The following is a 15707-nucleotide window of genomic DNA, read 5'->3' on the forward strand; positions in this document are numbered from 1 at the left end:
GCAGGTCAGAAAAAAGTCTAAAAGATGCAGGAAAGGGAGAGAAGTTATGTTTCAGGTAGTTAGATTGAAAGATGTTTGATTAACTTACAAAAATGATTACACTATTTATTTATTCCTTTAAACTGCAGGGCTGTGGCAGCAGCCGGGTATTTATTACCCTGCTAGTGGAGGCAGGGTAAATTTTGAGCCAGCCCCAACATCTTCAGTAACCAACAAGTATCAATACCCTTTTGACATAATTGTTGCAGAGTCTCCAAGTCTAGTAAACTCTGCTGAACTCAGGCTGTTGCAGTTTTGAGTTCTGTGCTATCTGGAGCTTCACCTGTTAAGAGGCCTGTCAGAGCGTACTGTGCACCTCTGACTCCGAAGAAAACTTCAAAACTGCAAGATGTGAAGATGGAACCTGCTCGGCACAGACCCTCATCACAGAATTTGCAGGATATTGAGAAAGGAATGAATGTGTGCATGTGGGGATGGCTAACTGATGGAAGAGCACATCTTAGATTGGGTATGGTTGTGTCTGGTGATGCTTCTCCAAAACTTAATATTTATTTGGTTAGAGGATTTAGCTACGGTTCACACTGTTTCTTTGTATTTTCTGATCCTGCTCACTGATCCTTAGTCATGATCAATATTGTATTATAGGTTAAATTAAACTTGCAATTGACTAGTTGTCTGACACCACACTTTCTGCACAAGTATCAAGCAGCCTTGGGAAACACAGGAATGAAGCAGCTGAAAAGGAGGAAGAGATAAAGAGAAGATATGTGCTCACCACTGGACTTGCCCGAGCAGAGCTGGCTCTAGAAGATGCCCGAGATCCGGAGCCGAGGTAGCAGCTGTACTCCGACGGCTGCCCACAAATACCCCAAGAACACAGTAAGCAGAGATAAGAACAGGATTAGCACTGGAGCAATCAGAGCAATAGAAGAGTCAGAACACTACCATTTCAGGTTAGTTTAAAAAGGGGTGCATGCAGCTGTGAAAGAAAAAAAGAGGAGGCTGAAGTTGAGAGCAGAAACCTACATTAGACAAAAGGTCTGCATAAGCAATTGGTACACAAATGGACTCAGTAAAAAGGTTTTGGTTTAACTCTTTTACACCATGTGGAGCAGAGAGACGTTTGTCCTTAATATTTTATTTAAAAGTTTAAGGTATCAGCCATTCCTTCAATCTCTGTATGTATGGAGTGATTCCATCCCATTCCTTCATTAGGAGATCTTACCTCCTAGCTCTGTTCAGTCCTGTGATGCTTTGGGAGTTCACCCAGACCAGTAAGGGGGTTCTGTCAGCCCCTGCCTGTAACCTTGGCTGCCTTTAGGCTGTGCAGCTTTGGCTGAGAGCCCTGACACCAGCAGTATGCCCGCAGCACAATGGTCTCACCCTCAACTCTGACCAGCCCACTTACTCCTTGCAGGATGACTCCAATAATCTTCCAGACATGAGTCTCCCCAAACCCATCTCCCCTGTAGCGTCAACTTGTTTTTTGTACTGGCTCTTGGGAGGCAGCGAACACGGTGGTACCTCTGGGAGTGTCTAGTAAGAGAATAGTTTGCTGCAAGTTAGAATGTTTTGGGGAGCCTTGGGTCCAGAAGGGTTGCTGGGGATGCCCTGCAAGGAGTAACTGGGCTGATGGAAGCTCAGGGTGAGACCACTGTGCTGTGAGTATGCTGCTGGTGTCAGGGCTCTCAGCCAAAGCTGCACAGCCTAAAAGGTACCCAAGGTTACAGGGCATGTGGCAAGAGAACACCTTTTTGGTCTGGGTGAAAGTTTCACAAGACCCTCACCTCTTCTGCAATACTGTGAAGTTACAAAATGAACACTTGCTCCATACCCAAAGCAAGAAACCTCCGTGGTTGATAAGTGTTCCTTCTTGACTGGATACAGATACTATGGTAAGAACTGTACCTTCCCATAGAGACTGAGAGCATCACCCCTTCAGCCTCCATCTCCTGCAGACGTAGGGATTCTAGTCTTTCCTAAGAGCAGGTTTCTACAGAGCAAGATATAATTGACAGTGTTGACTTGTGGCTGAGAGGTTTAGGCCAAAATAGTCAGAGACTTTATCGTGTTAGTCACCATATTGACAGGCTGGAATCTGGTGAAAGTGGAGAATGCAACAGTATAAAATAAAGAATGAGTTTTACCCAATAGAAAATCAGAATCGAAATCCCTTAGATTTGAATTTCTGAATTTTTTCCCCCCCACATTTGACACATACTTCCACAGCACCAATCAGACACCCTATTGCACTGCTCAGTATTTTTACACACATGAATTATCAGGTGTATATAAAGATTTCAGCATATTCATACCACACTTGAGCCAAAAAAAACATGTGTTCTTTATGCTCATTTCCTGTGACACTGTTTCTGCCACTGCTGCCTCAAAGACAACTGTGAATGTAATTTTTCAGAAATGCAATTTTGATTGTTAAAAAAGCAGGAACTGAAATACACAGAGCATGTCCTGTTTAGTGTGTCCTTCAATGATAAAAAAAAACCTCTCTATTTCAAATGCTGTTGGAGACAAGACTGACGTTTTGTTGACTGCCTTGTCAATGAATTCCTATAATCAAAGATGTCATCAGAGATGCAGATTTCTGAATAGTATTTGTTAGTTATGAGCCAGTGTTGAGTAGTAGTGGAAACTTACACATCCTGGTTTTGGATGGCAATTCACAGCAGTGTGTGTGACACACTACGAATTTGTAGTAATATTGGTGGATTTATTTTGTAAATAAGACTCATTTTGGAATAAAGTGCAAGCAATTGAAGCTTTAAATTTGACCTTCTAAACAACTATTGGAATCTGAAGAGGAATGACCTTGACGCTAAATGTAGTTTCTATCCATGAAAATAATTTCTGAAGACAGACAACACTAAAATATACCAACTTCCATAACTCAATTGGGCCAGTAGAGAAGCCATCCTCAACTCCTCAGCTACTGAGAGAACTGACAAGATTGCGTATCCTCAAGATGAACAGGTCACTGGAAGCTTGCCTACATTGTTTTACAGGTGGATAGCAATGCAATTTCTAGTGGGTGGTGGTGGTTTTTTTTCCCTTGAGTGGATGTTTGGTTTTTGGGGGAGGTTGTGTGTGCGGTTTTTGCTTTGTTTTTTTAAAAAAGATAAGAATTGAAGCTTATGTAGGGAAAAAACTTTCAAGCTTGGGACAGAAATGGTCCTTTCTGCAACAGAACCATAAGCTTAACAATTGTGACTTCAAGACAGTATCTTGGCAGCAGATAACAGTCAAAAAGCTATGGAAAAAGGAGATAGGAGCACCCTCAAACCATGCTTTTCTTGATATTCTGCAGATAGTGACAAAGCTTCATGCATGTTGACTATTGAACTTTGTCTCAGAAAAATCAAAGCAAATACTTAATGATTCCATTCCCTTAAGAAACCTGTTAGACGAGTCTTGCTCCATCATTGCTGTTAAAAATATACATTAAGTAAAACAAAAACGTAAGAAATTATTCTTGAAATATATTACGGGGAAAATGTAACTGCTCATACCAGCCTAATAGTGAAGTATTGTTTCTCAGCTACCTCATTTCCACTTGTTCCTCTCCTTGTTTTAGCATTTATAACCGGGGATAAAGCTGCTCTTTAAATTTAAGGATCTTGTGGGAAAGCAATTTGAAAATTGTCATTAGCAAAAGAAAAAGATGGATTGCTGAGTTAAGTGCCCTCTGGTCAGTAATTTGGGGGTGAGCAAGGAAAGAAGAACTACATACCACTTTGTCCTACACAGTCTCTCAGTGTCTTTGGCAAGCAAGGAAGAGGACTCCAACATCCTTCAGAAAATGCTTCTTGGCAACAATTGCCCAAATGTCTCTTCCAAATATGAGCAAAGCTATAAACTTCATGGCCACGAGCATAACTGTGTCAGTGCAATGCTGTAATCAAGATATTCCTCTGGAGGCAGGGGTGAAAGTAACTTAAAGGACTTACCCATATGCAGGGCTGGGGTCCTGAGCAGAAGAGGCGGGGGCTTTAAATCCCCAGGCCCTTTAAATAGCTATTTAAATCAGTGGTGATTTAAAGGGCTCCGGCTGCAGTAGCAGTGGCTGGGAGCCCTGGGCCCCTTAAATCGCTGCCAGAGCCCTGGGGCTCCCAGCCACTAACGCTACCCCAGGGCTCCTACAGCGGGGCTCTGGTGGTGATTTAAAGGGCCCGGGGCTCCTGCTGCTGCCAGGGACTCCGGGCCCTTTTAAATTGCCAGCCTGGGGAAGCTGCCCCCTGCCGGTACGGTCGGCTGTGTACCGGCTCTTGCCAGTATGCCGTACCAGACCTTACTGGCTTACTTTCACCTCTGTCTGGAGCCAAAGGCCTCATATTTCAACTGTCCTGTGATTACAAAGCACCATGCTACACTAGAACTGGAGAGATGGCATTATTCACCAGCATGCAGAATCTGCGGCACAGCAGAGAGAAGAGAAGAGAAGAGAATGATACTATGGACATTAGTGTCTTTGGACAACATCCTTAGGATTGGCAACAAATTTTTTTTATGATTTCCATGGATAATATCGACGTTTATTTTTATCTATTTAAATGTTCACACTTGAAGGAAATTATGGGGGTCCAGACAATTATTTAATGACTGTAGACATTGAGATATAAAAAGTTAAAAAGCTTTATAACCATTAAAACACAAATTGTCAATACCATGGGTCAAAATAAACTCTAGTAAGTGCTCATGCAGCATTTTTCTTATTTTGTCTATCTATAAACTTCAGTCATCAATGGAAATATTTTTGCACCTGTGTGGTCAGTGAAATTGAATTTACTGACATTTACTGATAAAAACCTAATCCTTCCAAGCCTAAACATTCTCCATTCAAAACGCTGTGCTCCATGTCTCAGCAAGATGGAGAAATAGCTCTCAGGCTCAGAACCCACAGTAAATGAGTGTTTTGCCCCAATTAGGACTGCAGGATATGATCCTTTGAGATATCTGTCTAAATGACACACACCTCTACCCACAAAACACGACTGCACTGTCCAGATGGCAAATCCACTGGATTACACGCTGCTGGGCAACCCAAACTGATTATCAATGGATGTTGCAACAGAGCAAAATGAAAACAAGATAAGACCCGTGAAGCAAATTAATTTGAGGACAGGATAACATTGATAAAATGTACAATTCTATTAGCAAGTCATATTTTGATTGCAACAGAATGTCATGTATTGGTAGAGGATAAAGTGAAAATATCAGCTGAGTTAGCTTTACAGAGACAATTTCAATTTATTTTTCTAAGTTAAAAACAGGACTACACTTCTAATGCATAAGAGAACATTAGAATATCTATTTTTCATTAATTACTGGCAAAAAATAATGCAAAAGGTTTAAGACTTTCACAAGGGAAGCACTGAACAATGAAGGTCTCTATTTACATTTTCAGAACAGGTACAATGGCAGTACAAGTTTCCTCACACTGCCCCACCAAAATGGCTCCAAACCTGACATGGGGACACAGAGGAGAAGGGGTGTCTTCATCTTTAGCCTGCGTTTTGCAAGTGACATTAAGGGTGTTAATAGTAATGGTGATATTTGTAACCTGTCCACTAGTTAAGCCCTACCCATCCTCTAGCTCATTTAAATAAGCTAGTGAACAACCATTAAATGCTAATAAATTGTCATTTTTGACCAGAGTCAGATTTAAATGGGTAGAAGGATCTCCCATAAATGATTCCTTGAGCTCTCCAATCTCACCCTAGCAACTATTACAGACTATCCTCCTCCTAAGTCACCTGGTATAAATACCATGTTACAAGAGAATGAACCCCAAACCCTGACTAAGTCACAAGTGAAAACATAGTAGCATGGGGGTACTGAATTTTTAAGCTCTCTGAAGCCAGTTTATTTAAAAGTGAAATGGAGCCATAAGGAAGAAGGGGGGGGGGGGTCTTACATAAATGTGGTTTTCCAGTTGATGTTTTGAATTTTCTTAACAGCAAATAAATTCAAAGGCAGAGCTAAGATTCCTTTCACAAGAAAGAGGAACCCCTTATACTGTCATATTGAAACTATAAGGTGATACCCCTGCACAGTGTAGCATGACAATTGCAGGCAGGACACTTAGTATTTGACTCCAGTGAATCTACATGGAGGGAACTTTGTAGAGGTGATGCTCCCAGTCTTGTTTACATAAAATTCTCCATCATCAGCTATCTGGCCAGTAATCTTATACTGCCCATTGATACAGATAAAACTACGCTCTAGTAAAACAGGTTATCGTAGGACATAACACTGAAGACAGGCCCAGCAGAAAAATGCAGAAAACATCTTACAGCACGAGAACTAGAGGCACTATATCGACGATTCCCACTGTAAATGCTCTCATCATACAGAGACGCCTACAATTAAAAAACAGAGTCAGCACAAAACTGGTAGACTTTGGTTTTGTTTCTAATCTGGAGCATTACAAGATTGCAAGGTGCAGCACAAACGAGGAGTGCAAGGGGGAGGAGAACGAACAAAGGTGCAGAAACAACAGGGGCATTTCCTGTAAAACCCCATATATGGCATGCAAGTGAAGAATGAACCCACCAATTCTCCAGTGAGCTCCAGTGAGCTGTGAAACACTACAGAACACGTGCAGAATTAAAATGAGATCCAAACGTCATCAGAAACTTCACACACTCATGCAGTCTTAACAGTTCTTTTTCAAACTATCAACTTTAACACTTAAAATTACCTGCTATAAAGTGACAACATCAATTCTTATAATTTTAGTAGTGCTAAACCAAATATTTTGGGGTTGGGACAGGGTAAGGAAAAGAGAAAAATTGATTCCTGGTAAATTTAATTGAAAAAGAGATATTAGTTACTGAATTAATAGGAAGCTGTTGGTGGGGACGCATGTTATAAACCGTTATCATCTAGTTCGATTTTAGAACACCAATCTCTGGCTTAGTTATGTGGCTCAGAAAATGCAGGGTAGGGTTTCCTATCACCATTGCCAAGACTTGAGAATGAAGTTAGCTGCACACAATTTAACACAGGAAAACAGTGGGAATGTATTCTGCAAGAACATTACACTGTATATTTTGTTTTTAAACAAGACAAATTTTTGCCAATTTGTATAGGTCAGGATTGATGTTGCCTCTTTCTAGTCCATATTTCAGTGTCCTACATCATACACCAAAATGAAGACAGAAATGTCTTACTCCAATTAGAAAGCTGCAGAAGTGTTACAGATCCATAAGCAACTGTTGCAGAATTCCAATGGGAGTAAAATGTAGGACCAGCAAAACAGAACTGACAGATGCACCATGGGCATATGGGCATATGTGCATTCCATTCAAATGGATCATATACTAAAATGACAATATAGTACAATATAAATAAACTGGACCAACAAGATAGTCTCGACAAACTGCAAGGGCAAAAGACAACATGTGCATGGGTGAGTGCACAGCTTCTGCATTTGTGGTTAAAATGACAAAGCACAACAAACCCTGTAACTTCTGGCAGGCAGAACATCACTGTACAGCAAGGAAGGCTGGGGAAGACAAGCACAAACCTTTTTTATATAAAAATGGATAACAGCAAAAAGTGTTCACATTGGGATTAATCATCCCAGTCAGACGTATTCATGCTATTAAAATTCTTATGCTATAATGCAGGGAAGCGGTGTACAGATATCGTACACAGTATTACAAAACTGTATTAACCATCTGTGCTTAAAAACCTGAAAGCTCAAGTCCAAACAAAGACTAAGTATAAAGCAGATATATATGCATGTTTCCTACAGGAAGGGAGGATATCAGAGAGAGTGCAGAAGGAAAACCCAGTAACTTATTTTAGTCACTAATCCTCTCCAACTGTCTAAGAGAAAGACCTAGATGTAAGGCTATGATTTTGTCATGGAGGCCATGGAAGTCACAGAATCCATGCTTTCCAAAGACTTCCGTGACTTCAGCCCGCAGGTGGCTGGGAGCTGCAGGGTCCCACTGCCGCCAGCGGAGGCCGGGAGCTGTGGGGTACCCCTGCCGCTCCTGGCCATCTCAGGCAGCAAGGGGGACCCCGCTGTACCTGGCCATCATGTGGGACCCCACAGCTCCAAGCCGAGGGGGATGGGGGACCCTGGAGCTCCGAGCCCCCATGGGTGGTGGGGGCTCCCAGAACTCCCAGCCAGTCCCACAGCTACCGAGCAGCTCCCCATTTTGTCAGATATTTTTAGTAAAAGTCAGGGACAGGTCATAGGCTTCTGTGAATTTTTCTTTATTGCCCGTGACCTGTCCGTGACTTTTACTAAAAATATCTGTGAAAAAATCTTAGCCTTGCCTATATGTACAGCAGTCAGAAGGAGAGCTTATGACCATTCTGGTTTCAGTCAAAGCCAGCAATTCAAAAACAGAAGTAACTTTGGTACAATACCCACAGAGACAGGAAAATTAAGAGGGTAGATTTTTAAAATACTCCAGACAGTTTTGAGCCATCTGTGACCTATTTTATTATTGAACAGAAAGCGACAAAATCAAATTATTCAGAATCAGGATGGACAATTCTGCTTACATTATAAGACAGGATACCATAAAAGAAACAGGGAGGTGCATTCACAAAAGACATTACTGTTAGTAATACACATTCCCAGGAGGTGAGTGTGAAGTTCAGAGTGCACATTCAGCAAAGGCTGCACAAAGCACAATACGGTGCTGTATATACTGTATATACATTAACAGCACCCTCACCCAGCCAGATACAGTGTACTTTGCCTGTATGCAGAGAGGACAATTCAACCACCAAGAGGATTTTAAGGCCTTATGCTTTGTGATTTTCTTGCCCTAGTACAGGAATCATTTGCCTTGTAAATTACACAGAGTGGGAAGGGCAAGGGTTGTAGCTTCATCTCACATGTGCCAACAGGAAATAGACTGGCAAGGTGAGCAGAGGAGTGGTCTCAGCTAAGATGAACTACAAATATTTAATGGGGATTTTGCAATCTTTTCCAAGACAAAATTTATGACAACTGTCAAAAGCAAAATAAAACAATTGCAGGAAAAGGAGAGGCACATATCAACATCATGACCTGTCTTAAACAGATCTCTGTTTCCCATTCCAGACATAAATTTGTAATAAAACACAAGACCTAGACACGCCTGGCAACCAGACCGAGAACAGTGTCATTGCTTCGCTCCAATGTCCTATCATTATTTGTGTGAATACAGGAGGTTGTGTTGTCCAGGTGAACTCAAAACAAAAAAGTCAAGGTTAGAGGGAAACAGACAGTGACAGACCCTATTTCCATTTTGGGAAGAAGGTTGGGATTTGGAAGTAAAGCCACTGTTGTGAAGACCAAGGTCACAGTAGTAGGAACCCTGTATCCACAGGAAGAAAAACCTGAGAACTCTGCTTAATGTGAAGGAATTGTCAAATTCTGTATTAATTCATTTAAATTAGGACAGTGGTTCTCAAACTTCATTGCACTGTGACCCCCTTCTGACAACAAAAATTACTACACGACCCCAGGAGAGGGGAACAAAGCCTGAGCCCGCCCAAGCCCTGCTGCCCTGGGCAGGGGGCCAACGCTGAAAGGCTTTAGTCCTGGACCAGGGGTGGGAGGGAAAGGGCTGTAACCTAAGCCCTGCCACCCAGGGCTGAAGCCCTCAGCTTTCAGCTTCAGACTTGGGTGATGGGTTCGGCCTTTAGCTTCAGCCCTGGGAATTAATCTGACCGAATCCCCAGAGTAGACCGCACTAGATGAACAGAAAAATTCTTCAATTGACCTAGCTACCATCTCTCATGGAGGTGGAGTACCTACACCAATAGGTGAACCCCTCCCATTGGCACAGGTAGCGTCTACACTGAAGCACTACAGCAGCGCAGCTGTGGCATTTCAAGTATAGACAATCCCTCAGGCACATTAGCACTTAGACACTTGAAAATCTGACCTCACATGAAAACATATTACTCTCATTCACCATCTCCTCCAGTTTAATGCTTAAAAGCTCTGAAGCCTAGTAAAAAAAAAAATCTATGAATTCCATTTATCACATTGTCTTGTCCTTGTGCAGAGGAATTACCAATGTATACAAAACAGCAGAGACACCTCTCATTTAGCTATCATAAATGGATCGTATTTCAGATTTTTAGAACAAATTTCAGTAACAAACAAGCTGCACTATTTTGTGCATCATTAATCGAAATCTGCCAGCAACAGCTTTTCCTAGAATTTTTTTTTCCATCGCTTCAGACTCGGGGAGTCAGAGTGAAGTGAAGCAGAAATGGGGGAGATGAAGGAAAAAAGAGAAAGGATTACATTCTTTGGCTTGGAATTCTTATTAAGATGAAGGTGAGGTTTTATAAAGACAAAATTATTTGCTTTTTCTGGATTTAGACTGATTATCAGCACCTCTAACCTTCCCTGCTGAATAGGAGAGACTCTGACAGCTGCAGAATGTGGCACAGAGAACCAAGACAGGCTGCAGCAAATCAGGTTTAACAAAAGGTCTGTTCCCACTCAGTTAAACAAGAAACCCAGTAAAACTAGGAAGTAAAAACCTGCCCAACTCTAACCCCAGAGAGTTATTTGGAAGGCTGGGTGCTCTACAATATAGAGCAAAAAATACAGGGTGTCAAAAGACCACCTGATTGGTCTGGGGAGCATCCAGAGTGTCTGAGGCCAAGCCTTTTTCCTGATATGCCATAGCTAACAGAAGCAGGGAACAACCCACGGTCAGAAAAGGTGCGACAATGTGAAGCACACAACAGAAGTGCAGGAGTAGGCCTCTCAAATGAAATATCTTCCATTTGTAACCTCGGTGTCATTCCAGCAACTTCAACTCCAGTAGCGAGCTTTCATCTGTTTAGTTCTGAATCTGGCTGGCCCAACTAGTTAGATGGGGAAATTTTAATGTAATTTCTAGGCAGACATGCGGAAAGATAACAAACAGCCAACTTTAAAGTCGGCTGTGGACGACGGATCTCTGTGTTACCGACAGAAGCTGCAGGAAACTCTAGTAAAGACTTGCAAGAGATGAAGTGAGTCTCACTCCAAACACTCAAATTTTGTTTTATATCTTTTAGGCAGCTGTTGAGGTGGGGTGACCCTCTTCTACAGCACAAGGGTTTATCTGCAGCAGTTTGTGGTGTCTCTATTTGGGGATAGGGCAGGCAAATAAGACATGCCAGGTCCAGGCCTTCAAGTAGTAGAAAGGCAGTTTACAACACTTAATAGGACTATTAGTTTCCCAAAAGCTTTAGGAAAAATGAGGTATTATATACTTATACTGTAGCATACAGTAACATACAATATTATGGTTAAGGCATGTTAAGAATTAAATGGCTTGGTGCTTTGCATGCACAAACAACACATTTGCAAATTAAAACCTGTTCTCTGTTTTAAACATACGGGTAGGATGTAAATCTGTATTGTTCTAAGGGAGTAATACTGGAGGTGGAGTTTATTATGCCCTATGAAGACAGCTCAACTATGTTACTGTTCCCTTAAACCTTACTCTCCCTTCAAACAGTGATCAGAATTACTGTTAGTAATGAAGACATCAAAGAGTGAATAACGTGATTGTAATCATGTGCTACATAAAAAACTCCATGCTACAAACCCTGCAGTTTCCACAGAAATCATGTTAATATTTAAATAGAAACCAACCAACTTCTCCTCCCTGGATGACTTCTTTGTAGATTTTCTGCTCTCCCCGCTGTAGTTGGAGCTCTAGAGTATGTCATTAAAGAACAAGAACATCATTTATCAGAGATGCTGGCACAAATCAAAAGAGCAACAAGTCCTCTGAAAAGACTGTACAGTGTTTCCTTTTGTCAAAAAGTTCAGCAAGATTGGCAATACTTAAACTGTTTAGACAACAAAAAATGTCCCTGTATGTGTTGTCTTTTCATAAGAGTCCTTGTTGCAATTTCAGCTAATTACTGCAAATTTAAGGCAAGCATAATGTACAAAACTACAATTTATTGCAACTATAACTTCAATTCTACGTTTTTTCCACTGAGACTTGCTGTATATCTCCACATAGCTAGCTGTCTGGAGTTTTGATCACTGTACGCCTCCTTATGCATGTAAGGGTGTTGCTACATGAAGTTTATTGCACTTAATTCATTCTCTAGGTTCCACATGTAACAGCTAAATACAGAAAAAGTGTAAAGGCTATAGGAAAAAGAGTTTACAACAGGGAATTAAAACAAATGCTGGCTTCTGGAAAATGCTTAAGTATATGCTCAACTTTAAGTATGTAAGTAGCCCCATTGAACGCTACAGGGTTACTCACATGCTTGGAGTTAAGCAACTACTGAAATGCTTTGAATTGATTGTACAGATTCAATTGGATATTTCATGCCCATATTCCAATGGCAATCAAATCTCTATAAAGGATGCATGAAAGAGCTCCAGAGACTCCAGTCCAAGCTATATTTCCACCGCCAAAGTATTTTTCTCCATAACTTGTTTTGGTTTTTTTTACCTAATTAGTTTCGACAGAACTATATTCTGGCCCCAAATCCTACTTGAATTTTCTCAGGCCAAGTCTTTTTCCTTCCCACTCACGGCCTCTTAGAATCATAAAATCATAGAACATTAGGGTTGGAAGAGACCTCAGGAGGTCCAACTCCCTGCTCAAAGCAGGACCAATCCCCAACTAAATCATCCCAGCCAAGCCTTTGTCAAGCCGAGCCTTAAAAACCTCTGAGGATGGAGATTCCCCCACCTCCCTAGATAACACATTCCAGTGCTTCACCATTCTCCTACTGAAATAGTTTTTCCCTAATATGCAACCTAGACCTCCCCCATAGGAACTTGTGACCATTGTTCCTTGTTCTGTCATCTGCCACCATGGAGAACAGCCTAGCTCCATCCTCTTTGGAACCCCCCTTCCACTAGTTAAAGGCTGCTATCAAATCTCCCCTCACTCTTCTCTTCTTCAGACTAAATAAGTCCAGTTCCCTCAGCCTCTCCTCATAAGTCATGTGCCCCAGCCCCCTAATCATTTTTGTTGCCCTCCGCTGGACTCTCTCCAATTTGTCCACATCCCTTCTGTAGCGGGGGGGCCCAAAACTGGATGCAGTACTCCAGATGTGGCCTCACCAGTGCCGATTAGAGGGGAATAATCACTTCCCTCGATCTGCTAGCAAAGCTCCTACCAATGCAGCCCAATATGCCGTTGGCCTTCTTGGCAACAAGGGCACACTGTTGACTCTTATCCAGCTTCTTGTCCACTGTAATCCCCAGGTCCTTTGCTGCAGAACTCCATTTAGCCAGTTGGTCCCCAGCCTGCAGCAGTACATGGGATTCTTCCATCCTAAGTGCAGGACTGTGCACTTGTCCCTGTTGAACAACATCAGATTTCTTTTGGCCCCATCCTCCAATTTGTCTAGGTCACTCTGGACCCTATCCCTATCCTCCAGAGTATCTACCCTTCCCCGCAGCTTAGTGTCATCTGTGATCTTGCTGAGGGTGCAATTCATCTCATCATCCAGATCTTTAATGAAGATGCTGAACAAAACAAGCCCAAGGACTGACCCTTGGGGCACTCTGATATTGGCTGCCAACCAGACAGCGAGCCGTTGATCACTACCTGTTGAGCCCGACGATCTAGCCAGCTTTCTATCCACCTTATAGTCCATTCATCCAATCCATATTTCTTTAACTTGCTGGCAAGAATACTGTGGGAGACCATATCAAAACCTTTGCTAAAGTCCACCGCTTTCCCCATATCCACAGAGCCAGTTATCTCATCATAGAAAGCGATCAGGTTGGTCAGGCAAGACTTGGCCTTGGTGAATCTTGTGGTTTACTTTTTGTTTTGTTTTTTTATGGACTTGGTTGTGCCTCTACAGAGGAGCAGATGCCTAGTGACCTGCACAAGTTGTAATATGGAAGTCAGGGGGAAAACGCCTTCCAAAGCAGGGACAAAAAAAGAGCATCTATTTTGCTTTAGAAAAAGCCCTCAGCAAAGGAGACGGTTAATTTCTGGAAAAGCTTCCTGTTAATTCCATGAACTTGAGTGACATGTTTTTTAGAAATTCTTTACTAACCCTGCTAGATTTTCTACTCTGGGATGATCCATACATGTCTTCATCATAACCATTGGTCTGTCATGAGAGAAAAATGAGAGAGAAAAAACTTAAATGAAACCAAAAGAGGTCTCAGGGAAAGTCATCATTTATTCAGAGCTAAGACACAGATGGTGCTTTTTCTACAAGTACAACAGGGACATTGGTTCCCCAGAGATCATTATGACTTCAGACAGCTCATAGAACACTTGACAGTTTTATCTGCCAGCAATACCTGTAACCTATCGAAAAATGTCCCTGTTTTCACCTCAAATTTTTGTAAAAACAGATCAGCAGAATGTATTTAAAGTATCAGACTTTTCTGACTCCTTGGGAAGTGAAAAGGGATGGTTTCACTTCAGTCTACTGAAGGGAAAGGGAAAGTTGGTCCAATAAAAGAAATTACCTCACCCATCTTGTCTCTCTCAATCCCTAAAATTGTTATTGATAGGTTTTACTTTTATTACAAATATTCTCTACGTATTTTTAATACATCACTAAAAGAAACATCAGACAAACCAATCTGAATCTGTTTTCAAGCAAAATGCAACTGCATACTCACTGAAGAGTTGTATGCCAAATTACAGACTGAAGCAAATTAAAATGATAAATCCCCTCAAAAACGGAACTGGTAATAAAAGCCTGTAATAAAGCGATGTCAAAATGCACCAGTGCATTAACATTTGCATTCATCTAGCAGGATTACGAATGATTGAATTTCTAATCACAAACTACACATTTCAAACAGTCCCCTGGCAACATATATGTTGCATATTCTCTCCAATAAATGTATGTGAAAAAACTGAAAATGCTTCTTTCAAAGAATGAAATTTAACAAAAATCAATAAGAAACTAATTTTTAATCAGACTATCTTCTATATCAGCACAGAAATAAAAATCCATTAGCTAGCACACTAGTGCTGTTAACAGTTAATTAAATTTATACAGTACAGTGGACTAAGATATTACTGTAGCAATTGGTGAGACACTTATTTTTGGAGTCGTCATAGATTTCCTAGAAAATCTGAGCATTTGCTGTGAACAAAATATTTGACATATTCTAGCTTTCTGTTGGCCTTTCTACTTGCGTATGCACAGAGAAAACCCTGATTAATGTGGATGTGATTAGGGTCTTCATACTACAGAGACTTATGCACATGCTTAACTTTAGACTGCATTATGAGAGACTAACATTTGTGAACAAGCCTTACGGAATTACAATAAACTGTTGAATTAAACTGAACCTTACTGAATTAGGGTTAATACCTTTGGGGTACGCTGTATTAAAAATGCCATTGTGTACATATTGTGGCACTGTATGTACTCTCTCTAGTAGGGACAGGGATGTTATTAATTTCTTCCTTTATCAGCCTTAGAAGCTATCCCCTTGGGCAGGTGCGCATGTACTAGTTCAAACTGGATTTGCCAGGGATCAACAGAGCAAGAAACAATTTTTGGATAAACAGCCTAGTTTTAAAGTGATCTAGGGCCTTGTTTCTGATGCAGCAAACGGCCAGGACCTCTGGTCCATGGAGGGTCACAAGCCTTTGGGAAGGCCTGGAAGGACTTGGCCTACTAAGGCCTCATAAGACCACGTGCCTGATCTGATCTGAAGCTGTAATTAACTTGTAACCACAATGACGCCCCTAGAAAGGAGGCTTGAA

General features: G+C 41.4%; 1 protein-coding gene across 9 annotated transcripts in view; it reads right to left on the reverse strand.

Annotated features, from left to right (window-relative positions):
• The window catches only part of LRRFIP1 (LRR binding FLII interacting protein 1), a 186062-nt gene that overhangs the window by 47195 nt on the left and 123160 nt on the right, over positions 1-15707 (reverse strand). The window contains exons 7-11 of one of the 9 annotated variants that reach the window (XM_073306758.1): positions 14026-14082; positions 11633-11695; positions 7478-7522; positions 6309-6374; positions 776-853 (exon numbers count right to left, since the gene is read on the reverse strand). The exons of 6 other annotated variants lie outside the window; for them this stretch is intronic. In XM_073306758.1, coding sequence (XP_073162859.1) covers positions 776-853; positions 6309-6374; positions 7478-7522; positions 11633-11695; positions 14026-14082 — 309 coding nt within the window. The remainder of the gene's footprint in view (positions 1-775; positions 854-6308; positions 6375-7477; positions 7523-11632; positions 11696-14025; positions 14083-15707) is intronic. 2 more of the 9 variants (XM_073306757.1, XR_012154385.1) reach the window with 2 other exon arrangements.

Source organism: Lepidochelys kempii, chromosome 11 (genome assembly GCF_965140265.1).
Source record: "Lepidochelys kempii isolate rLepKem1 chromosome 11, rLepKem1.hap2, whole genome shotgun sequence".
NCBI classification, from domain to species: Eukaryota; Metazoa; Chordata; order Testudines; family Cheloniidae; genus Lepidochelys; species Lepidochelys kempii.